Source organism: Trachinotus anak, unplaced genomic scaffold (genome assembly GCF_046630095.1).
Source record: "Trachinotus anak isolate AG129_WGS33_773 ecotype Australia unplaced genomic scaffold, CSIRO_AGI_Tana_v1 ptg000025l, whole genome shotgun sequence".
In the NCBI taxonomy this organism is placed as follows: Eukaryota; Metazoa; Chordata; class Actinopteri; order Carangiformes; family Carangidae; genus Trachinotus; species Trachinotus anak.
This window is the reverse complement of record NW_027273876.1, coordinates 15,505,926-15,531,434: the sequence shown is the minus strand read 5'-3', so window position 1 is coordinate 15,531,434 and position 25,509 is coordinate 15,505,926. Positions and strand designations below refer to the sequence as shown.

The 25,509-nt window shown below is 44.2% G+C and overlaps 2 protein-coding genes across 8 annotated transcripts; one reads left to right on the top strand and one right to left on the bottom strand.

Moving 5' to 3' along the window:
* LOC139608445 (probable endonuclease 4) lies at positions 1 to 5,557 on the bottom strand. 5 transcript variants are annotated; one of them, XM_071462205.1, is made up of 9 exons: positions 4,707 to 5,547; positions 4,283 to 4,338; positions 3,681 to 3,847; positions 3,382 to 3,591; positions 3,017 to 3,199; positions 1,654 to 1,785; positions 914 to 1,018; positions 597 to 726; positions 1 to 293 (listed from the first exon to the last, which is right to left on the bottom strand). In XM_071462205.1, exons 3-9 carry the CDS (start codon positions 3,844 to 3,846, stop codon positions 233 to 235), a joined length of 987 nt encoding a protein of 328 aa, XP_071318306.1. In that variant the 5' UTR covers position 3,847; positions 4,283 to 4,338; positions 4,707 to 5,547; the 3' UTR covers positions 1 to 232. The 5 variants fall into 5 exon arrangements, with proteins under 5 accessions (XP_071318306.1, XP_071318304.1, XP_071318307.1 ...); XM_071462203.1 differs by lacking the exon at positions 4,707 to 5,547 and adding an exon at positions 4,552 to 4,608; XM_071462206.1 differs by lacking the exon at positions 4,283 to 4,338 and having other exon boundaries at positions 4,707 to 5,557.
* tnrc6ba (trinucleotide repeat containing adaptor 6Ba) lies at positions 4,276 to 25,236 on the top strand. Of its 3 annotated transcripts, none has more exons than XM_071462201.1 (22): positions 4,276 to 4,419; positions 6,266 to 6,352; positions 8,561 to 8,582; positions 8,984 to 9,421; positions 9,547 to 12,549; positions 13,133 to 13,297; positions 13,520 to 13,716; positions 14,165 to 14,239; positions 14,366 to 14,569; positions 14,778 to 14,897; positions 15,086 to 15,211; positions 16,095 to 16,265; positions 16,912 to 17,025; positions 17,133 to 17,337; positions 17,616 to 17,783; positions 17,972 to 18,115; positions 19,001 to 19,144; positions 20,002 to 20,094; positions 21,328 to 21,531; positions 21,868 to 21,935; positions 22,128 to 22,267; positions 22,590 to 25,236. In XM_071462201.1, the coding sequence occupies exons 2-22, from the start codon at positions 6,296 to 6,298 to the stop codon at positions 23,149 to 23,151; spliced, it is 6,420 nt and encodes a 2,139-aa protein (XP_071318302.1). In that variant the 5' UTR covers positions 4,276 to 4,419; positions 6,266 to 6,295; the 3' UTR covers positions 23,152 to 25,236. The 3 variants fall into 3 exon arrangements, with proteins under 3 accessions (XP_071318302.1, XP_071318301.1, XP_071318303.1); XM_071462200.1 differs by having other exon boundaries at positions 6,263 to 6,352; XM_071462202.1 differs by lacking the exon at positions 14,778 to 14,897 and having other exon boundaries at positions 6,263 to 6,352.
* The last annotated feature ends 273 nt before the right edge of the window (positions 25,237 to 25,509 follow it).

Here is a 25,509-nt window from a genome sequence, read left to right as displayed (position 1 = left end):
ATCTTTCAACAACACATTTATTCAACTTCACTGTGAGACGAAGCACATTTCTTGTTCAAACTTGTAACATTGTGAGTAACAACCGAACAATTTCTTAGCATGTTTAAGGAGATCAGCTTCCACCATCCAGTCACTTTGGTCCTTGACAAAAACTTCGGTTCTCTTTCCCCCACTGAGCTGTGGTTTTGCAGGGTTTACTTTAGCAGTGCCAATACATCAGTAAGATTGTTTTCTATTTTGTCTCACAGAGGGAATAGAGAAGTTCAATCTGCTCAGCATACTCGAATCCAGGACTGTTGGAAAAGGAAATAACAGCGGTGTTACTTTAAGATGCATGAGCAATAACTTTCTGACAATCCTACTAAACTTTCTTTCACTAAATCAAATGGCAACAGTCATGACTCTGAAAGTCAGAGGCTCAATACTCATTTGAATCAAATTCTCTAATTTATAGACTAAAAAAACTCAATTAGGACTAGAAGCTCTTCTACTTTAATCCTACTTGTTATTCAGGCAAATATATTGTTGTGGTTTCCCACTGTTGTGATCGTATTAATTTCATACAGGCAGATTCCTTGTCTCTGCAGTTATCTTACCGCTCAGGTGTCTCCAGGATCAGAGGGATGTTGTCAAGTCTGGGCTCATTAACAATGTCTCGGAAAGCAGAGATTCCAATGTGACCTTTACCAATGTCTTCGTGGCGATCGAGGTTGCAGCCCAGTTTACCTGCATATCACAAAGATAGAAACAACAAAGACTGAATTTATCAACTGACATGCAAGAGGTTAGAATTCAGAAGCATGCTCTCAGTTTGGTTAATTGTAAGTAGCAAACCAAAAAGGAATTCACTTAGCACTTAGAGCACAATAGACCATCATGCTGATCTGTGTCTGAATTATTTTTCTGGCTGCACCTTTGGAGTCATTGAGATGGATGGCTTTGAGATAGTGGAGCCCCACTTCCTGGTCAAACTTGTTGAGCATGGCCTTCACTCCTCCCTCTGCAGCCAGGTCATATCCTACCGAGACAAGTAGAACACAGGTTCCCTGTCGGCCAAATCAAAAGCAGCTTTTTTTTATGTTCAGATACAAAGCAAGTGGCAACCCACCGTGATGTCACCCATTGGTTTGTGAACTGACTGTCAGACAGGCTGCCTTGTGTGGTGCAGTCTGACAATGACACAGAAGCCCCGCCTTAATGCATACCCTGCTTTATTGACTATTTTCCTCTAAATGGATCATCATTTTAAAAAAAATGAACATCATGTTGCATTGAAGAAGATTGAGACCATAAACTAATTAGGAACACATTTACTGAGGTAATAAATCAAGTGAGAATTTGTCTATTTTCCCATAGGCTTCAATACAATCAGGTTTAAGGCACTTCCACATTGGCTTCACTTTTCAGACACGGAGCCCACGCCCACGCCCATTTTTATATAGCTACCGTTCATAACATCGAGCAGATTTTATGTTATATCCTGGAAAATGGGCAAACTTACCTTACCTTGCCTTAAATTGCCTATTGACAGGTAGACTGTGTTAACTCTGGTGGTTGGGGAAGAAATGGTGCTGAACAGCAACTTGCTGATAGGGACTGACTGTCTTCTACTGATTTTATTGGATGAAAAGGTCAACCTCCAGTTTCACTCACCTGCTGCGAAGGCATGGCAGGTATCCAGACACACTCCAACTCTGGTCTGGTCTCTCACTTTGTCTATGATGCTCTTCAGCTCAGAGAACTGACCACCCACCGTGCTGCCCTGACCGCTCATGTTCTCCAACACTGACCCCATGGAGGGCAAGAGAAAAGAAAGCAGTATCGATTTGATACACCCATTTACATAAGTCATATGCCCTTCATCCTGCCCTTCATCCTGCCCCAACACCTGGTACGCATACTAGATTGATTTGGCTGCTGTTTGTGGCTGAGGGCGCTGATTGCTACTGCTTCAGTGTTTTTGCAGGCATCCAACTGCACTGTATTCTTGTCACACCAGTGGCATTTGGGTACTGTGAGTCAAAAAGACTGTGGTTGGTGCCATGAATCACAAGTAATGCAACAGCAGTGTCAAGCCTGCAGCAGCTCTTACTAAGTCATGTATCAATGCAAAGGTCAATCTGAGGTGACACGGTTTCATATGAGATGGTGATGATTGATAATAGATAGATAGATGGTTGATAACAGACTTCTGATAGTGAAACATTAATGAGAAATATATAAGAGCAACATATTAAAGCCTAATTTCATTAATTACACGCAAAGGCATTTAACCCACAAATTAAATTTGTAGCAGTGGGTTTCTCTCGCTACACTGAGATTCAAACACTGAATAAAATATCGCTTTGCAGTAACTTCCTCTTTCCTATTTCTGTGATGCTCATTATGTTCACTGTTTGACGAGATTATCAAAAAGGTGTTATTTTCTGAGGTTGTAGTTTGTAATGTTGCCAGGCAAATATCCCATTAAGTGTCTGTGAGTCAGTGTTAGAGAGGTTTCTGTTCCTCTTTGCAAATGCAGTTTTCCTGTGTATACCATGTGTCATCGCTGTTTTATTTTTTTCACACTTTTCCCTGCTACATTGTAGAATTTTGCAGTGTTTGCAACTGGCACATCAGCACCATGGACTATCTGGCCTCACCGTACCTCTAAATTTTTGCCTTGCTTTAAAGCTAATTTCTTATAGTAGTGATTACAAGAGCTTTGTTAAAAGTAACATGCCGCTAATTCAACTAAACACGACTTGCTGGAGTAGCTGACTTTTATGTTTTACAGTAATTCCACCGTGAATTGCAGATGCATCAGCAAAATTACGTGGCTTAAAAATAATATAAAGAAAAATACATCAATAAAAAGGAACAGCAGTCACTCTCATCATCGCAGAAATAAAAAGGCAATAAAAATAGGTCCGACAGCCGACAATTTCCAGATATTATAAGCTTCTTCAGAAGGGTATTTACTGCAGTGATACTTCATAGTACTGTGTGTTGCTATTCTTCTATCTACCCCCTGTACCTGTAACCACAGCAGGTGTTTGCTGGTGAGCGTGGTTAATGGCACCCGCTATCTTGTCCACACACTGCTCGGTGGTAATGGAGCCCAGCGAGGAGCCGGGGTGGAAGTTGTAAAGGCTGAGGCCCAGGACACTGCAGCGGCTGAGCTCATCCACCAGCAGAGCCCGGCTCTTCTCAAACACATCTGGGTGCAACACATTACACAAACCAGAGGAGGTTGTCAGGCGAGAAGAGGAGACACAGTTGGAAAGATTTAATAACAAAAGCAAGACAAGGGCAGGTAACTGAGAGTGTGAGAGGGAGGGAGGGAGGGAGGAAAAGTCAAGGACAGCATTTTATGGAAAAATGCATCAGTGCATGACAAACCCTCTTTGGGAGAGCCACAGTTCATCAGGTAAGACCCATGAGGCAGGACGTGAGCCGGATCAAACCCTTGAAGGGAAAGTTGCTCCCGAAACTTGGCTGCAGCTGTCTGGTCTAGTGGGGGCCTCTTCCATGACCGCTGGGAGCCCAGAAACAGAGCGAAACTGCTGCCACCCATCTCTGTGCAGGACTCCACTGCTTTCCATATCCCACCTGAGTGCACGTAAAAGAGGCAGCACAGGAACTGTGAGTGAGCGGATGTGTGTCTTTTAATCACTTAAGGGGGTGATATTAGACCTCACCTTGAATGCCAACATGAGCTCCAATGTATTTCTTATTTCCACGGTCCTTCCTCCTCCTGTCTCCTCTCTCATCAGCCTCTTGCTCCTCAGTGTCCTCTCCCTCCTTCTCTCCTCCCAGAGCTTCTTCGGCTTTCCTTTTCCTTGCTCCCCTCTTTCTCGGTCCCATGCTGTCAAGAGATGTTATGAGTTATGAGCAGCGCTTATGGATTTGCAAATTGCTGCAAAGTGCTGACTTCTGTTTTCCGTTTATGACTTCGGTGGCTACTTTAAAAGGTGTGTTTGGGTGGACTGTTGACCTGCGAAACATGTATAGCGGTGCTAAGTTTGACTGTCAAAAGTTTATGAAGGTCAAAAAAAGCGTCTTTTATGCATCCCTCTCGGTAGGAGCCAGCCAGTCAGAGAGCTTCCACGCAGCTGCCACAGCCTGGCCATTGGAGACGCTTCATACTGAGCAGCAAAATGGCCGCCCGTCAACCGACTGACTCCACAGCGCTTTGAAATTTAAATTCTTCTGCACATTAGGGTTTACACTATTACAACGTTAGTACTTATTTACAAACCAGTAGCTTATTACGCGTGTATTTTCATCATCTGCCACTTACTTGACTATCCGCTCAGGCGTCGCTGTTCTTGTAGCCTCGACGAATGCCTCAAAAAGCTAAAAAAAAAATCGCACTGAAGCACTTTAGCTAAGCTAGCTAGCTAGCGCGCTAGCTTTACTTCATATGTGATTCTTGAGGTGAGTACCTGGATATGTGCCTAACATTTCTGAATATTTTACCTCGCTATCATTTGTATGCATGCAAAATGACTGCAGTATATTTGTTAGCCTGGCTACTTGTAGCCGCTGTCAGTAGATAACTTAGCTTACCGAGCCAGCTAACGTCCGATAGCACGATAGCATTAGCACTGATGTAGCACTATTTGTGGTTGTGCATTAGCAGAGCTAGGTATGTGGCTGTGGGCTCGGTGTATTTGCTCTTTAAGACCGTTGTGTAAACGGAACAGAGCAGTTATCAAACTTACGTTGGTTGATCTTATTAACGTGAACTTGTCAATGTGCGCGCTGTGCTATGTCTGCGCGTTTTTCATATATGGGTAGAAACCACTCCTTAATGTTAGCCAACGACGAAGTATTTTACCAGCCGCTGCTATCAAAATTGTCGTTTGTATAAACTCCGAACAGCTGGGACGGTGATTGGCTATTTCTGTTTACACACGGTGCGGTTTAAGCGACCGTCACGGTATGTTTGATTTTCGTGAACGGTTTTACGGTTTTGAGCTCAAGAAAATCCAGATCTGCTAATGCTGTAACGCTAGCTAGCTAAATGCTGATGAGCTAGTAGCGTAACATTAGCTGGTGTAGCTTTAATCAGTGATTTGAAGGGTAGCTGGACAGAGCTGAATGCAGATCTGACAGCTCGTAATAATCAGTCAATCTTTCTGGCTTTCCGACCCGCCAGGCTTGACGTCTGAAATGCCTCAGCTTGGATGTTGGTTTCGTTTTCCGTGATGCAAGGATTCATGCCTCCTGGAAATATTATGGCACTAAGCCAGAACGAAATCAGCTGAAGACGGACACCATCAGGGCTTAGAAGTTTTTTTAAGTTGATGCATTTTAACAGTCTGTTTTCTTCTCCGTTAATAAACCGACGAGTTATATTTCGACACGGTAATAGGAGCTTAAACATTATGTGGGGTAATTTACACTGCTGGTTATATACTGCTGTGTACTTTCCTGACTACATTGTGGTTGCGTGACGACATTTTCTAAGCCAATTAGACTGTTAAAGATAAGCTAAACAGTGAATGCCTGCCCATCTACCGGTAGGAAATAGTAGTTTTCTTCAGGAAAAAAAATCCGTAAATCGAAAGCTCATAAACCAACCCTAAAATATCATTATGGTCTATTTTTCAATATTGAGGTATCTGATCAAAAGTGTAATGTTAGTTGGATTTGTCCATATCATCCTGCTTTGAGTGCCTATGTAGGGAATCCTAATGACAGTGCATTATTTGGTATTCTTGGATCGCACACGTTTATTGTCTCACAGCTGTCGAAGAGCCTAACCCTGAAGATTTGCTCACACTCCATTTTGCAAACAATTAAAGTACAAACATGCGTCTTGAACCTTCAGTGGTGGTTTCTTCAGCCACATGCATACTCAGTCAGTCTGCTGACTAAATCAAGCCTCTTGTAAACCGTCTAAATTGGTTGAATCTACAAGTGTGATCAGCTTACAGATTTCTGCATGCTTCTGATAGGGATAATTGCTGTGTTTGTTGCCCACATGTCCAGCAGTATTCTTAGCTCTAGCACCTGATGGCTGATCCATCCAATCAAGCATGTAGTCCATTGTCGCTTAAACACATGGATGAACGCTCACTTGGTCATGTAGCAACTGTGATGTTTTTTTTTGCTTTTTGATTTTAGCAGCAGTCATCATTAACTATTAGTCTGTGTGTTTGAGCAGTGATTTCTATTACTGTTAAAAGGCACCACCTATAAAAAGAAGCAGTCAGTGATTTTAAAATGGTGAATGTGAAGCCACATTTTGGCACGTCTTCTTTTTTTTCTCTAGAAGAAAGGAGTATCAGGACAGGAGCAGTAGTTCATGGAAGACAAGAAAAGGAAAAAAGAAGACAAAAGGAAAAGGGAAGCCTCTCAGAAGGTGAGCATGTTCATTTTGTCAGCTGATTTGGTCTCCTCAGTAACACTCTTAAGTCAGTAATATAATCAAAATGAAATAGATTTTTGTGGCTTCATACAATATGCTGTGTTAAATGGCTGTTAACTAAAATACTTGCAGGTTGGCCAGCCAACTATGTAACAAACCCAAAGAGACACTGCTGTCTTTTAAAATGGCAAAATCGATTTTGATTCTCTAGGGAACCATATTTGGTTTAAATTTTTATGTGGGGCTCATGATTTGCATCTGCTTCCCACAATGATTTGTAAACTCCTCCATCTGGGTTCAGCACAATTGAGCAAACATGTTGCAGCACAATGCACAACAACAGTCTGATAACAATTGAGAGCAACTCCCATTATATTTTATATAGTATATCAATGGCTGTAATTTTTCTGATTAGGTATGCTGTTTTTGCATATTTGGGGTTGTGCAGTTTTTGGGCTCAGATTATAGTGTGCTTATATTTTCCAACTTGAGGACTGTATTTATGAGCATTTTACATTTACAGCAAAGGAGTCCCATGACACTAATGTACAAGCTTTTCTGGATGTAAATATTAGTCCAAACACTGTAGAGCATATGCATGGGTAGCTCTGGATGTGTGGATGACAATTTTTACATAGGGAAACATAACTTGACATGAAAAGATTGTGCTTGTTGTGGGCAATTTTGTTGTCCTTTTAAGTATGCCGCTGTCATGTACAAGTTTGATATATTTAATTCACTTCTATATCCTGTCAGATTGTTGGTTGGTAATATAAGTATTGAGTACATGTCATGGTATCATATCATTGTCACATGTAAATCTCATCTAAATCTGTCAAATTGATGTCTATTCCATTGAATTATATGTTAATATGAAGTGTGTTGTCAAACATTTGTGTAATTATTATAGTTCAGTTCAAATACAGTGGAAACTAATTACAGTGATCAGTTACAGCCTTCAACCACCTGTAGGGATCAAAAAGCTTGGGACAGAATAATTCCTATATAAAGGCCATTAAAAAAATTCTTTCAGTAGTGAAGTAGTCCACTTACATTGTTGACTTTGGGTCTTTTTATCAGTGACAACATATGGAAAACTATAAAAATTGTTGGAGTCTACTACTGCAAACTGTCATATTCTGAGGCTCTCTTCTAACTTATTGGTACGAGGTTTTTGGACTGTAATAGTGTCTAATGACCGTTGCTGTCTGCTCTCCCAACCTAAGTTCATTTAAGTGTGCGTACGTGCGCTTGCTGTGTATATTTGTGCGCATTCGTGTGCCATGTGATAACTTTACTGCCATGGCTCAGTGAGTTATTTTGCCTTTCCATTCCTGATTTGCTTACTTGTGGGGCTACAGTGCATTGTCACCGTTCTCTCGCAGCAGCGGGTATTTTACGTGAGCAGGTGTAAGGCTTTCACCCTGATCAGACTTGGAGCAGCAGTGGGCCACAATGCAGTTTATTTTATCTTTAAATCAGTAAAAAAGCGATGCTGTCTGTTTGATTACTTTATATTCATGTAATAAATATACAAATGTTAATTAAATGGTAATCTGAATGAGGGGGAAAAAAAGGGAAAAATTCAGCTACAATAATAATCTGATTTTAAAGTGATCTATTCAACATGGACAGACATGATCACTATAAACAGTTTCCACTGTAGTTGTTTTTTGGGGAAGGCAGAATGACAGCAACTCAAAGAAACTTTGGATTAATGGACTAATCTTTTTGAACAAATCAACGTAATTTTTTTTAAAGAAAACAAAAGTTTACAATCAACACAATTCTGAAAGAGTGCGTTAACCAGTGAGGAGTTTCAAAATAGTAGAGATTTGAAAGTATGAAATGGAACAAATAGACATAATCCCAACATTGTTTGGTCTTCTTCCTGTCAGTGTTAACAGAACACCGTTTAAGACATTGCAAGTCTCAACAACTACAAGATCTTGAGTGTGGGGACTGATACTTTATTATCCTGGCACACCTAGACACAGAAGATTTTTTTTCTTAATCTTACCACAATCACAGTTTCATTCTTGTAAACCCCATGCTGTCTCCTGTATTATATTTTTCATCTCTTCTCAAATCATGTTGTTTTACTGAGGTTTTACATTTGAAATGAAATGTATTTTTGTTCTCACTTTGACGCTTTTTAAAGAATAATTTAGCAACTAATATGTTATTTTCTGTTTATTTTAGGTTACAGAACAAAAAAACAAAGGTAAGCAGCACAGTAGTGTTTGTGTGTGTGTTTAGATATAGATGTTAGGTGTTTGCTATGTTCACCAAAGTTCATCTATCTCTCTTCTGGAAATTGATCTGTTACTTTCAGTTTCATCGGATTTGTCTGTTTTTAAAATTAGTTACTGTCTGTCTTTTGCAATATTTGCATGTTGGAGTTTTAAATAACAAAAGGGGTTAGAGCAACATTCATGAACCCCAAATATGTGCACCGGGGAATTCTTTGTGATATCTTCATTTTCCTCATGTATTTTAAACCAAAATTATGTTTAGATTTTCAGAAAATTAACTGTGCACTGTTCTCTGCAGATGTCCTTGGTTAAGTGTTACTCAATTCCCTCCCCTCTGCCTCTATCTCTCTCTGCTTTGCCCTTCCTGCAGTGCCAGACTTGACCAAGCCGGCGTCTACCCAGTCTCCTGCCACACAGAGCAGCTCTGCCTCCCCCAGCCCTGGACCCACCCCCTCTGCCTCCCCATCCCCAGCCACCTCAGGCCCTGGCAGTGCTGCCACCCCGTCACAGGGCGGCAACAATGCCAAGCGCCTGGCGGTGGCCAACGGACAGCCCACCTCCACCACCAGTTCTTCCTCCACCGCTGGCGGCCCCAGTGCTGCTGGAAACAGCAGTACAAGTAGCGGAGGCGGAGCCCAGGCGCCTCAGCAGCAACCACGCTACATGCCGAGAGAAGTGCCGCCGCGATTCCGCTGCCAGCAGGACCATAAAGTGCTACTGAAGAGGGGTCAGCCGCCACTGTCCTCCATGCTGCTGGGAGGGGGAGGAGGAGGGGATGGCCCAAATGCAAACATGGCTGCTGTCTCAGGTATGTGTTAGGAATGCTGTAGGTCACATTTAGAATACATTTATTCAGTGTAAACATTATTTGGATCATTTATTTTAACGTTTCTTCCTTTTGATGTCTCTCTCTTGTGGGATTTGCTTTCTCAGATTCTGGTGCGGCTGCCTCCTCATTGGCCCTCACCTCATCATCAGTTGCTGCTTCTACTACTACTTCTAATTATGCAAATTCCATGTGGGGGGCGAGCTCAGGCAGCCAGACCTCCTCTCAGGGCAGGGAGAAGGTGATTGTCGATGGCAACGACCTGGAAGAGTGGCCTAGCATCGCTGGCAATGATGGGGGAGGAGCTTCATTCACCAGGGCTGGTGGGGGCAGCAGCAACAATGGAATGCCTGTGAACAGCAACAGTGCCTCTGGCAACCAATCCTCACCCACTTCCTCGTTCTCTTTGCCCAATGAATGTATGCAGTCGTCCAGTGGTGTGGCATGGGGGACGGCTGCCTCCCAGGGTCATCTTGGAGGGGGGAATGCAGTAGCTGCAGCTGGGCCTCTGCTACATCAGCCCTCCTCACTTTCCAAAGCCTCCGCTGTGCCAGGGAGCCATGATGCCAGTGGCCCCGTTGACGGCAGCAGTGGGATTCCAGGTGCCAACTTCAATCCAAATGCCAACCCTTCGGCCTGGCCTGCCCTGGTGCAGCAGGATGGGCCTGCTGCACCAGGGGAAGGAGGTCCGTCTTCCTTCCATCACCAGAGCCCTGGAGGGTCTTTGTCTGCCAACAACTCTGCTTCCCTGGGTCTGGGAGGTGGGGCAGTCGGGGTGCTGGGGGGTCACCCACCTTTATCTGTGAATCAATCAAGCACCCATCAGCACCAACTTCACCAAATGCAATCCAGAGACAGAGAGATGGGAGGGGGGAAGTGGGACAGCGAATCAGCGGGACCAAAAATCGCAGGGGGGGAAGGGATTGGGGGAGGAATGGACCATGGTGTGGGAGGAGGCGGGATGAGTGTGGGAGACCACAGTCTTGCCTCCTCATGGAGAGGCCAGCCTTCTTACCCTGCAGCTAACTCCAAAACGGGTGCCTCAAGGACTGATGGATGGGAGGCCGGCGAAGGTGGCACAGGGGGATTCGGAGCTGCTGAAGGGGATAATGGGACCTCGGGTTGGGGGTATCCAAGTTCCACTAGTGGGGTTAATGCTTGGGGCAGTGCTGGAACTGGGGGAAACAGTAGTCAAACCTCTGGGGTATCTCAGGGAGGGTGGGGGTCATCAGGAGTAGGAGGGGAGAGAGGAGTTTCTGGTGGTGATTGGAGTGGGAGCACCACTGGTATTGGGGGAGCTAATCCAGGAGGAGAGGGAATGGGTGGAGCCTGCAGCAGTAACAGCAGCAGTAGTGGGGGCAGCACAGCTGGCAACCCCCCTGCCACCTCCTCGTCTTCCTCAACAGCCACCACTATGACCAGAGTCTGGGACAATCAGAAGGGAGAGAGCGAAACTGGGGAATGGGGTGGGGGAGTTGGAGGACAGGGGACAAGGGGAGGATCTTCATCCAGCGGTGGAAATTCCAGAAGCGGGAGCGGAACTAACAGCAGTCAAAGTCGTTCTCGCCGCCAGGCACCTAACGCTGAAGCTGCCTTACAAAGCTTGCTAAACCGGTCTGATCTGGACCCACGGGTCCTTTCAAACACAGGCTGGGGCCAAACACAGATCCGACAAAACACGGCCTGGGATCTTGAAGAACATGGAGGACAGAGTAAAGGTGGATTGTCATCAGCTACATCAAAGCACCCATCATCTCTCAGTGGTTCGTCTCAGTATTCTGGTGGACCCAGGACCCAAATCACTGAATCAGTGGGTCAAGGGGTCAATCCTTCCCTGGTTGCATCTGCTGGGTCCTCCGGAGAGGGCTGGGAGAGCAGCAGCAACAGTAGCAGTAGTGGGGCCTCTCTGTCTGGGAGAGCCCCACCACCTTCAGGCCCCAATATGCGGAATCTTGGCGTCTCACAATCTGGACCAGTGACCACAACAGGACCGGGTATGGGGTCAGGGGTTGCACCAGGACATAACCAGCAGGTGAAGGCTACAGGATGGGGTGGAGAAGGGATGGGGTCTGGGAATGGCCAGGAGCCCAAGGGTTGGGGGAGTGAGGAATGGAGAGACAATAGTAGAGGAGGAAATGGAGGAGGATGGGGTGGTCAACAGGGTGACCCAGTGAGTGGAGGCTGGGGAGGAAATCAGGAGGAGAAAGGGGCAGGGGGTTGGAAAGAAATGGGTGGGAATGGAGGAGGAAGTGGGTGGGGATCAGGACAGAAGGTTGGGGCAGGTAGGGACTGGGGAGAGCAAGAGTCCAAATCAAATAGTGGAGGATGGGAGGATGACAGGAAGAATGGAGGAAACTCAGGTGGGGATTCAGGTGTGGGTGGTTGGGGAAACTGGGATGATAATGCACCCCGGAGAACCTGGGGAGCAGGGGGCACAGGGGGAGGAGGAAGTGGAGGAGGGGGGATGGGAGTTGTTGGGGGAATGGGGGCCAAACCCCATCAAAATTGGAGTGGAGGAAACAAAATGCACCAGATGCCAAACAGCCAGTTGGGCTCCATCACAGGCCCACAGGCTCAACTGCAACAGCAACAATCACAGCCCCGCAATCAGCATCCACAGCTGCAGCAAGCGTTGGACCAAGGGGCTATGCAAGGGGGCGGGGGGAGGAAACCCATCTCTCAAGCCCAGAATCAGAACCAAAGCTCAGGCTGGACCTCAGGGCCCATCCCTGGCGGCCCCGGAGGAAGTGGAAGTGGGTCTGAACCAAGCGGCTGGGAGGAACCCTCGCCACAGTCTATAAGCAGGAAGAATGAGATAGACGATGGAACATCAGCGTGGGGAGACCCAACCCATTACAACTACAAGCCGGTCAACTTGTGGGATAAGAACAGCACCCCTACTGGCCAGCAGCCACATGTTCAGGGTCAGGCCCAGCAGCAGCAGCAGCAGCAGCAGCAGCAGCAGCAGCAGCAGCAGCAGCAGCAACAGCAACAGCAACAGCAACAGCAGGGACCCCCAATACAGCAGCAGCCCAGCAGGCAAGCTGCAGGGCCTGGAGGGAACAGAGACTTCAGCACTGGCCATGGACCAGGGAAAGCTTCAGCTATGGGTAAGACATTAGAAACTTGAAATTTGATTTTTTTTTTTTAATTTGCATTTTATTAAATCATCAGTAAAGAAAGAAAGAGAAAAACTTAAAGATGAATTATATGGAAGAGAGATACAGTTGTTTTTAAGACAGACATCTGCATGCTATCTCTGCAGTTTGATCTTCAAAAGCACAGTAACAGCAATCAGCCACACTACTGCACCTTCAGTAGGTGTTCCAACCCAGAGACATTAAATACATACATTTTCTGCAAGTGTATGTTTGCTGGGTAATACTGTGACTGCAAAGAAGATGCTTTGAGTTTGGATCAATGTGCCAGACCACTTCAATCCAAAAACCCATCAAAGCAGTACATGGAGGAGGGTTACCATAGCTCTTGTAGCCCCCATACCATTGCTAACCAATGTAAACATGTGGAACAGTTCTGATGACATCAGTTGACAGAAACAAAAGTTAACGATGGCTCAGCCTGCATGTATGGAGTCCAGATGTAGGACTTGAAAATAGTTGTGTCCTTGCTAAAAGGATCTCAGTCATGCTTCTCCATCTTAACTTAACATGTGTTGTCAATGTGTGTTTTCAGGTCCGTCAGGTTGGGGTGGTAGTCCTCCAACTAGTCCTACAGTAGACAATGGCACAGCAGCTTGGGGAAAGCCTAATGATGCCCCTACTGGGTGGGGAGACCCTGATAATGCTGGAGGAAAGACAACGGGCTGGGGAAACCCTACTCCCAACCCCATCAAATCTGGTTAGAAAATCAAATAAAAACTAAAGCACATGTGGTTAGAAAAACAATCTAATTTGATAATATCACGATTTGAGGTTTGTGGCGTGCCAGTTTGGCCTAAACAGACGTGATGCATAGCATATGAGACGCTGGGATGCTTAATGGTTCATTAAAGAAAATGGAGAATGAATATCAATTTCATATCTGTTCATGGCATTAACTGTGACTTTTTTTACCCCACAGGTTCAAAGTCTATGCAAGATGGCTGGGGGGACAAAGAGAGCTCTGTGGCAGCTTCGCGTCACTCGAGCTGGGAGGATGAGGAGGAGGCAGGTGGCATGTGGAACAGCACTGGCTCCCAGGGAAGTGGCTCATCCTGGGGACAGGGAAGCAATGGGGGCTGGGGTCAGAGCCACACCGGGAAGAAGCCCAGCAACAAGGTGGGTTACTGGTGGGAAAATTAATCTTGGTAAAGGAAAAGTGTGAAAAACTAAAGATTTGTTCAAAGCACAAAGGCATATTTGGGTCCAGTGACCCTGATGTGGTTAAATGGTTTGTTCAGTTTATTTTTTTAAGCATTGTGCATGTTCTGCCTACATAGTCGATCCAGTCCAGTTAAGACATGGATGTATTTTATGCCGCTACTTAGCCATCAGGTGACGAACATCTCTGAAGTGAGCTAAGCTGAACTAAGTAAAGGTTGAAGGTACTGAAGATGGATTGATAAGTATGCCCCCCCCCCCCTTGAGAGAGTTGAAAAAAAGAAATTCCACCTAAACCATACAAAGTTTTCCACATTCTGTATGACATATTTCTCTGTTTAAAATATTTGTAGAAGTGGCGAAATCTAAATTGTCATTCCCTCACTTTGGTGTATTTGTCTCTCAGGGTCCACTGAAGGCTGGTGGAGGAGACTCATGGATGAACCCCATCAACAGACAGTTCTCTAACATGGGGCTGCTGGTAAGACAGAACATGTCTTAGCATTTTACTCATTGTCTGAGTTTTATTGTGGCAGGGCAAGGCAGGAAATGTTCAGTGCTGTTACTGATGGTCCTGATCATGATGATGGCCTTTTGTGTTTCACAGAACGATGATCCCAGTGGCCCAAACATTGACCTGGCTCCAGGATCTCTCCAGGAAAAGAAGATGGAAGCAGAGAAAAGAGGCATGGGAATGAATGATTACAACGGAGATATGAGGAAGGGAGGAAGAGGAGGAGGGGGGATGGCTTATCGTCCACCTGGTTCCAAAGAGGCAGCACCTGGAGATTCTGGGTCCTACTATGACAAGGTAACGTCCCTCTGCCACCTTAGTGGTCTTTGTCTCTTATGTCTTTCTCATGTCTAGATAACATTTTGTCCTTTATCACTATTCTTTATTTCCTCTTGTGATTCTACCTTTTCTTCCTGGTCTGCCCCATTTCTCCTTGTCTGACCCCTCCCCTACCCCCCCTTTACCACCACTCAAATTGGTCTTCCCCTGGCTGTCACTGTGACAGACCTTGCCTTTGACCAATCAGGATGGGTGCCTTGGGGAGGAGGGTCCTTGCTCTCTGTACTCACCACCCACTGTCTACAAGCCCCATTCCCTCTTCAACCACACTATCCCTTTTAGACAAGTAAGATAACCACTCCTCTTGTTTCTGTCCTGCCATCTTTACATTAGGTTCTAGTAGTTTTCTGTTTTTTGTAAGATAATTATGCTCCCAAAATTTCCTGTCACATTCTCCTGTATTAGTGAATTTTCACATCTATTTCTCTGCTGTCATGGATTATCTGAGGTTTAATTTTCCATTCTGAATCTCAGGGCGGTCACAGTATCTTTGGAAGTGGTGGAGGGATGGGTCAGTCAAGACACCAGCCAAGTGTCCCACCCATAAACCAGTCCCCGGGGATACGAGCGCAAGTGCCTCATCAGTTCCTGTCACCTCAGGTACATTAGCTTTTGCTTTCACTCTACTAATCCCTCCCACCTGACATGTTTCTTACAGAGGAAGTATGTGGCTTGACTGTCAGTGTAAACCAGTTGTATGATGAGTCATCTTTACTGTTTATGTCTGCACCTAAGTAACCGGGGAAAAAGCTGAATTACTTCAGGTTGGAAATTTGTTCAACTTTTCGCAGTCTCCACATTTATATTCTTCTTGTTATGATCAGCTGGTGTTCAGTTCTTCTAAAATAAAAAGGACTAAAACAAACCAACATGGGATTTACTATTACTGTAAGTTTACTGCCTGTGTTGGCATGTGTCAGCTATTTAAAAAGCCAAGAAGAGAGAAAACAAACCAAAAGAAAAAAACCTAATATTGCGCCTTATTGTGTTCGTGATGGCACTTGAAGCTCCATGCACATCACATGTATTGGATTTAAGAAGAAAACTTTGCCTCCAATGTAGGATGAGCAAAGAAAATCAGGGTCTTGTGTTGGGTTGATAGTGTACTTCAAAGACTTGTCTTTGTGTTGTGAACATTTTGATGTAACATGTAATTGTCAGCATGGTCTGCTGGCTGCATGGCATCTATTAGTAGTGTCATTGCTGCACTCCCTAGACTGCATAATCAGTCCTCAGGTCAACATTGATCATGTTTCCTTCTCACCTCTAAAGAATACACAGTGAAATGCATGTCTTGTCCAGGAATTGAATCAATTTCATTCACTCACTCGGGTGAAGTCACTTGTTAACACCAGTTAATGAGAACATGAAAGAGAATCAATGTTAATCAGGGAGAAACACTAAGCCAATCTGGTTGCTAGGGGTTACAGCACCAAAGCGTTTCTGTGGTAACAGGCATGCCCTCCATTGCGTCTCTCTCCAGGTGCCAGGCTCTGTGCTGAAGCAGATGCCCCCTCCCAGCGGGAGCGTGGGGGGTGTTGGCGGCGTAGGAGGAGTGGCAGGAGTTGGGGGAGGTGTGTTCCCTCCGCAGCTGTCCCCCCAGCATATTGCCATGCTCAGCAGCATCTACCCACCTCACATTCAGTTTCAACTGGTGAGAAGCAGCACAATGTGTCTCAGATGTATGGAGAAGGGTGTTTATTTCACCATCCTGAACAGTTGGAAATTTTCAAAATAAGTTTCAAAATAATGTGTTTGTCCTTTTCAGACCAGTTTTTTGTTGTGTACATACATTTTAAGTTGGAGATTTCACTCCCTAGGAGCTCCAGTTTTCTAACATTAGTTGATTAATCCTCATGTATAAAGTGACATAGTCAGTACAGGTGTAGGGTGGCTCACCAGTAAATGTACTGGAAAATTAAGATTGAGGTGAGAAAATATGGATTTTGGAAATTTAAATGGTGTAGAAACCCTGCAGCAGATGTTCTCAGAGCACAATTGTTATACACATAAGCATGGCAGGACCACACTTATTACTCATCACTCAATGCACAAACTTCCCTAACACTGACATATTTTCATGAGACAAACTTTTGTTAAAGCTGTGACTCATTGACCACATATTTAAATAATGATGATTACTGCCTAGGGGAGCCAAAAAAAAGGACACTCGGTCTGCATAGCATTCAGTTGACAGCTGGGTTTGTCAGTGTAAGGCTTTAAAACTGTTGTACAGTTTGCATTTGCGTCTGTTGCAGTCTCACTCCTTTTTTTGTTTCGTTTTGCCTCTGTTTGTTCAGGCTTGTCAGCTCCTCCTCCAGCAGCAGCAGCAGCCACAACAGCAGCAACAGCAGCTACTGCAAAACCAGAGGAAATTTCCACCGAATGTGCGGCAGCAGGCTGACCCTCAACAGGTACACACACACACGCACAAAAAGTCATCCTAAAGCATTATCTAACACTCCTTTGTTACCTTTTTTCTCCCACCTCTGTGCTACTTGTTTTTGTTGTGTCTCCTTAGTTGGCCAGGATCATGGCAGTGCTCCAGCAGCAGAGGCAGCAGCAGCAGGTCGGAGGTTTAGGCGGCAGCTCCAAACTATCCCCCTCCCACCATGGTGGAGGTGGCATAGGGGGTCCTAAACTGCCTGGGACTGATCCCCTGCCCCATCCAGGCATAGCAGGATCTGTGGCTGACCTGCACCAGAAAACTCTCGGACCATACTCTGGTGAGCGATTGTCCCTAGACCAGTTTCATTAAAAGATGTTTATGGAACATAAGCTCACTCATGCCAATGTTGTGTGCATGTACTACATTTTGCAAAGATCACTTGTGAAGCCACCATCAGTTTAGCACTGAAATATTTTTATCTTGATTTTCTGTTGCACAATTTACAGAATTTGCTGTGTCGTTTTAGTAGCTCAGGAGTTTTCTTTAACTAGATAAATATTAAAACATAATCCTCTTCATGTTTGTCTTGTTTTCTGTGTCTCATTCTATGAGCAGGGTTTGGTTCGGGGGTGAACCTCCCAGGTCTGGATCTGGGTGGCTCTGTCTTGGGAGGGCATGGGGGCATGAAGGACCTAGGAGGTCAGCAGTCCCGCTTCAAGTGGATGATGGAGGGACACTCTTCACCAGACACATCCTCCCCTGAGAACGCATTCCATAAAAATGGTGAGCTGTCTTTTTCTTGTTCTTCCTTTATACAAACCTTGTGTTTGATAAGACATGGAATGAATGAGTGTTGAAGCAGATAGCATTAATGGGATTAGATATGAAATCACATATTAAGGTGATTTGTGAACCCATCTGGTGATCAGTGATGTAATGTACATTATCATCACCCTTTGACAACCTCCCAGGTCCCATCACCCCCATAAAGATGCCAGGAGGCTCGGCCTACTCTCAGTACGACATGATGGTTGGAGATGGGTTGAGTGACAACTGGCATCGCACCCCAGGAAAGATGGTTACCAAGCCCACTACCACGCCCAGCTGGCCCCCTGGTAAGTGACAATGTATAGTTGAAATGCTTTAAAACAAGATAATGGGAGAGAGGAGGAGTGTGTTCTCTCTAACTCTAAAAAAGTTGGAATAATGACCTGTGGTATTCCTCATGTTGAAATGTTGTATTGTCTCCTTGATGAGTGTCTCATATTTACTTCACCTGCAACTTTGCCTTTGAGGTGAGACACAGTAGGCAAGATCATCTTTTTTTTTGCGCTGGTTAATTTTGAGCTATTTAGCTTCCATAGCATGCCTCCTTTCAGACTAGTGGAAAGAAAACATTCAAAATACACATTTTACTCCACTGTTTGCATCAGTTGTTTTCTTCTAAATTCACCAACAGTTCAAACGCAATACGCAATAATGTCCCAATTTCATCAGCGGTATCAGCATAATCTCTCTCTCCTGCGTAGTGTTACTGGATTCGAACATGGTCATTTCCTTTGTATCAGATATTGTGTCTGTAAATAGTGGTTTCCATTTAAAATATATGGAATTTTACAACACATTTCCATTTTCTCATATTCTCAGCCAGAGCTCTGCACCTCAGTTGCGTTCATAAACCAACCTTTCTGGTTTGGTGTATGATATTTTTTTTGGTTTGTTCATGTATCATTCATAGTCTGATTTATGTGACATTTCATTTCTAAAAACACGGCAAAAACCTCTTGGGAAATTGGTCTAGGACTTTTAGACTCCAATGTATTTGATTATTATTATTATGCCTCATTTGCATATTTAAAATTAAAATTTCAAAAAACTTGTAAATGACTCGATGATGACTTCATGGTGATATCTTTTAGTTTTTTTTTTTTTACTTTATCCACTTGCAGTGTTTTGCCTTATGAACTGGCTTCATCAGACCTCATGTCTTCTTTCTGTAGAGTTCCAGCCTGGCGTGCCCTGGAAGGGAATTGACCGCGTCGACCCTGAATCTGACCCCTACATGACCCCAGGGAGCATGATGGGAAACGCAGTGTCCCCCAGCCTCAATGATACTGAGCACCAGTTATTACAAGACAATACAGGTGAGCATTTGTCTGATGACACTGAGTGTAACAGTGTCTAGCAGCTAATTTATCTCATCATTTGTTTTTCTGAGCTTCTTGGGGGTGTGTTTTTTTTATTTTACAATATTTAGTTGTGTTCACTTCACATATAGATTAAAACAAAGTATTAGCAAAGTTATCAAGGACCAACCTCAGATTTAGACTTGTAAAACTGAACAATTGGACGCCCCTTTAATTAGTCCTTTAATTTTTTTCCAGAGACTGTTACTTGATTCAATTTCAGACCTCCTTGACTCCTCGGATGGGCATGAAAAACGCCTTGTTAAATAATCAGTACAATAGATAAAGATCTCTTTGTTCGTAATGATTTCAAAGGAGACAGTAACTATAATTCCTAAGATGCTTGTCGGCAAGAAACATCCAATCACTGTGTGTAAAATTCACAGTGTTGAGAAAATTTTAAAAAACGGTCTCCAGCTTTAAGGCGACAGTGAGAGAAGCTCAAAATTATGGACAAGACACAAATTCTCAGGAACAAAGTTGAAATAATGAAAACTAGTGGCTGTAACATTAACCTATAGGATGATCACATCACCAGGGAGAGTTCCTTGTGTGTGTATGTTCAGTAACATTAAGGATATTGTTAAAAGAAGAAGCTGATTTTGGATTACAAAATGGGTAAAAACCAGCAGCCCCTCCCCCTACACAACTCTATTGTACAGTCTGTGTCAGCTGCTATAAAAACTAAAGGTTCCTTAGACAATAAATAAGTCTCCATAAATGTAACTGAATTCTCTTTGTTTGTCTGTTTAGTTTTTAGTCATTCGGTTATTTCAATAATTTCTAACACTGTTGGTTGGTGCCTTTGTTTGCAGATTCCACCCCTCCCCTCAACACCTTGCTGCCTTCACCTGGTGCCTGGCCCTACAGTGCCTCAGACAGTCCCCTCAACAACGCACACAACCCAGGTAACCAAACACAAGCACACACCGTCTCACTGCAGGGCTGGTGTGTTGCTTTGTCTTAATTTTTTTCTCTCTGCCTCTTGTGTTGTCTCCCTGTCTTGATGTCTTTATTTAGAAAAATGGTCAAAGTGTAAGTAAAGAAATGTTCTGTACTAACGAGGGCCATTTAAACATGTACCGTATTTTCCGCACTATAGGGTGCACTGGATTATAAGGCGCACTGTCAATGAATGGTCTATTTTTGAACTTTTTTCATATATAAGGCGCACCGGACTATAAGGCGCATTAAGCGAAACAAAACAGTCAGATAAGTCAGTCAGACTTTATTAAACGCGTTCACAATAACTCCCAACCTTGTTCAGTTGTAACACATAAAAAAAAAAGCAGTCTGATACCGCTAAATCAAACGTTAGCGTATTCACAATAACTCCTTATAGGTCCTTATACACACACACACAGTAATATTATGGTGAAGCACAGTATGTATTACTCCGCGACACTCCTGACTACGATAGCCGTAATGCTGCAAGCGGTGCGGCTTTGTAGTTTACCAAAGTCGTACTAAAAAATTTTGACAGAGCGCCATGAGCGCCGTGTACCACACAAAATCGCCTCGAGGTCAGTAAGCACAACCAGAATTAATCCATATATAAGGCGCTCCGGATTATAAGGCGCACTGTCGTTTTTTGAGAAAATTAAAGGCTTTTAAGTGCGCCTTATAGTCCGGAAAATACGGTAGTTCATGACTGAATTATATATTTGTCAACTTCATTTGACTTGGATTTGATGGTTCAAATTTGTCAGCTAATGCCATAATAATTGAACCTATAATCACTCACTCAATTTAGAACAAAGTTTATGTAATTTTGATATTGCAGCTGCTTGGCTAGTTTGTAGTCAAGACTGGACTGCATGCACCAGTAACTGGAGAATTGTAATGGAGGAGTGCATCTCTTGCAGTATAAATTATTTGAATATGTCTGACAAGGGAAAAAGATGATATGGACATTATTCCTGCCATGTGAGACTGACAGCACATATCAGTAATCCCACGCTGTACAATGTCTACTTCAATGTCTCTGTCTTGACTTTGTCTTAACTGTTGATCATCTTGATCTTGTCTGGATAACGACTGACACAGGCCTGATTACAACACTGGCGTCACCACAGAATGATATTATATTTACCTGTACACAACCCCTCCATACCCTCATTCACTTTTCTGTCTCACTACAGTAAAGTACACAGACTACAAGACCAGCTGGCCCCCAGAGCCCATCGGACATAAGTCCTGGAAAGCCAGCCGTGGCAGCAGCCAGAACCAGCTGTCCCGTCCACCTCCAGGACTAGCCAGTCAAAAGCAGCCATCGCCTTCCCCTTGGTCAGGAGGAGCCCCTCGGTTGGCCGGCAGGGGCTGGGGCGGTGGCTCCAGCACCACTGGTAATGCGTTTTTCATGTTTGGGTTACAAGGCTGTCCCTTCTCCTCATTCGGGCTCAGCACTTGTTGAAATATTCAGCTGATTGAAATGTCCACCAGAGAGAAAAACAACTGGATCTGATTGCTGAGATTCCACACAGCGCTCTTTTGAACTTGAGTCCATTTATATTTGATTTGAAGTGCAGCCAAGCCTCCGTTAAAGCAGCGGGAAAGTTATTCATCATTTATTACATTTGAGAAGCTGAGGGGCAAAACACAGTGGGGTTGTGTTTACAGGGAATGTGAAAACTCTCACTCAGATTTTTTTTCTGTTTTGCTATCTCTCTCTCTCTATGCAGGCTCAACCTGGAGTGACAGCAGCTCTCGGGAAAGTTGCTGGTTGGTGCTCAGCAACCTCACACCACAGGTACAAACAGATACAGCTACTGGCACTACTGTTTTTCTACTCTACTACTGTCTTATTTAATCCTACTTCATGCTCGCATTAATCACGAACGGGCACAAAAAGTGATTCCACATTGAAACACTGCTCTGAATTTCATACCTCTGCCTATCTCTATCACTCTTCACTCTTCATCCATCTTGTATATTCCTGCAGATTGATGGCTCTACACTGAGGACCATCTGCATGCAGCACGGCCCCCTGCTGACCTTTCACCTTGGCCTGACCCAGGGCACAGCTCTGATTCGCTACGGCTCCAAACAGGAGGCAGCCAAAGCCCAGAGTGCACTCCACATGTAAGAGAGTCTGTTTTGATAACATCTTTCTATTATTATCACTCTCATATCTATTTGTTAAATTTAGCTGGACCCTGCAGCCACTTAGCTTACTAGCCCAGCTCTATCCACAGGCAACAGAATCTACCGACCAGCAACTCAAAAGTTCACCAATTAAAACATATTGTGTTTGTTTAATCTATAAAAAAACTTACATTTATAAATAATAATTAATAATAATAATAATAATTCCACTGCTTCCAGTCTTAATGCTAAGGTTTAAACCATTTTTAAAACCCATACATTATTTAGGAGATACTGAGAGACTTTTTGTTTATGCCAGGTGTGTTCTGGGTAACACCACCATCTTGGCGGAGTTTGTAAGCGAGGAGGATGTGGCTCGCTATATTGCACATTCCCAGGCTGGAGGAGCCGGTAGCGGAGGATCCACAGCCGGCTCTGCAGGCTCCGGGCCTACGGCAACCTCCGCGGTGGGGGCTAACAGTAATGGAGGAAACTGTGAGAGAGGTGGAGCAGGAGGCAGCGGCGGGGGAGGAGGAGTAGATGGAGGATCCACAGCTGGAGGAGCAGGAAATGGAGGAGCCGGGTCTTCCAGCTCCGGGTGGCAGAGTCTGGACAGCACAGGCAGCTCATCGGACCAGTCCGCCACCCAGGGGCCCGGGCTGGGCATCTTCACCCAGTGGAGCAGCAATGGGACCGGGGTGGGCGGGGCTGTGGAAGCCGGAAGGCAGGGCCTGTGGGGGGGGATGGGTGGGATGAGCGGTGCTGGATACCCCAGCAGTAGCCTCTGGGGTTCCCCGGCACTGGAGGATCGTCACCAGATGGGCAGCCCCGCCTCACTGCTGCCAGAGGACCTGCTGGGCGGGGGGGCCGACTCCATCTAAGGGTCCGACTGACATACACATTTTACACCCAAGCTGTAATACATATGTCACACTCTGTACTTATTTACATGCACAGACGACGTGAATTAAAGCTACACTGGTCACCCGACATGCAGAAACCCAACATTCATACTACACACACACACACACACACACACACACACACACACACACACACAGGCTACATTCAATACATGCACATCATTCTCACACATACACATTAAACCGCTTAACTTTAAATGAAGACAACAGTAAAACTTGAACCGGGGAAAAAGGTGAAATCCATAACTCAACTGGATAGCTCTCTGTCTTTTTACTCCAAACCCCACCATCTGCATTCAGAGACCCAATCACTCAGGCATGCACTGTAGACAGGCTCAGCCAGAGTCATACATGTCAACAAGTTTAGCTATTGCTGTTTTTAGTGTGCCACATTTTTTTTCTTTTGTATTACTATTTAATGGTCGAATCTCAAAATTCAGACTTGCAGACTGAGCCCTCGTAGACCTAGCAGGCGTACTTCTGAGTTCTCAATTTCGGAAGCTTGAGAGTGGGGAAGGATCTGGAGTTTGTAGAAAGTTTGGGACAGCGCCACACTACTGAGTCAAATGGACGATCAGCAGCCTTTGAGATCTGGAAAAGGAGTGTTTTTAGTAGGTACTGACACCTCTACCTTGGTGGAAATATGCCATCAACATGGGACCCAGGGTAAAAAAAAAAAAAATCTAAACAAAAACAACATTAGCCAAACTTGCACTATATGCCTTTGGGTTTGTTGTTGACACATCCTCCACAAATCCCTCCATTTTTGAAACAGAGCTACAACACAACTACACAGACCTTACTGGACAACTAAATGTTACAACAGCAGTGGCCTTGGCTAACACCCAGCGGCCGCCCGCCCACCATGTCAGCAGCATCACACCTTCTCATCAGTTACACACTGCTCTTATATTTGACAAGCAAAATTGTATCTCCTTGTTGATGTACGTCGGTTGTTTATCATTATTTTTTCTGTTTTAAAAGAAAAGAGAAATGTGTGAAACTTTGTGGAAATCCAGAGATGTCCTTTTTTCTTTTTCTTTTTTTTTTTGGTTTGCCCTTCAAACACTGACCTCGCTATTGTATTTTTTCTTACTCGAGAAATCAAGTTGGTTATTATATATTGTCATGATGTTAATGATGACTAAGATCACTTATTTACTCGCTGTACAAGGTGCCCTCCTGCCTGCCTGTGTGTGCATGAAAGGAGTGTTGACGGTATGACCGAATGGAGGAGGATATGATGAAGATGATGACGATGATGATCGGGAGTGTCTGTGTTATTGCTACAATGTTGAATGTTTTTTTTTTTTTCTTTCATTCTTGTCCATGAGAGATTCATGAGAAATGTGGTGCGTGTGTGTGTGTGTGTGTGTGTGTGTGTGTGTGTGTGTGTGTGTGTGTGTGTGTGTGTGTGTGTGTGTGTGTGTGTGTGTGTGTGTGTGTGTGTGTGTGTGTGTGTGTGTGTGTGTGTGTGTGTTTGCTTGAACACTTGCTTGAACACTTACCGGCTCCAGTCAGGGAAGTGACTAGATGTTAATCTGACAGCTTGCATTTGAGAGAAAGGGTGGGTGGGTGGGTGTGTGTGGGTGTGTGTGGGTGTGTGTGCTGGTGTTGTTGGCGTGTTTGACTGACTGTTGTGATAGCTAAAAAGTTCAAAAACATTGGCACTATTGCATACGTCTCTTAAGTTGTGTTTTTTTAGCAGCGTTTTGTTCCTGTTTGTATTTTTTTTTTTTTTTTTTTTTTTTTTCTGTCAAATGCAATAAGAGAATATTTTGTTTTTAAGACGAAGCAACCAACTGAAGGCATTTCTGTTAAGATGCCAAATCCTACCATACCAAGCTGAGCTGGAACAGTGTTTTACAGACACGTTAAAGACATTACATATGTTTTACTGTTTGTTATTATGTATCAATTTAAATTAAGTCAGTCTTTATTATCACTCCTGTTCAGGATGTTTTCATTTATTTCAGATGTTACAAAAAGGAGAGGAAATTAATTTAAAGCAGAAAAGAACAAGATAATAAAGGTTGAATTGAAGTCTGTGGTGGTTTCTTGTTTGATCTGTGCAATCGAACTGTTCACCGTTGACCTGTAGGATGTCAGGTATTCATAGCACATTTTCCTTTGCTGTTTCAAATGCCAGCCTTCTCATGAATTCATGTTATTCCTGTGTCATGGTAAGGTCAAGTCAGTAGGACTTCACGAGTCTGGCAGTGCAACAATATACATAGTGAATAGCACTGTGACTTGTTAGTCAAGTGTATTTCACCTGAAAGAGATTCAGAACCTCAATAGTTTGCAGTGCTAGAA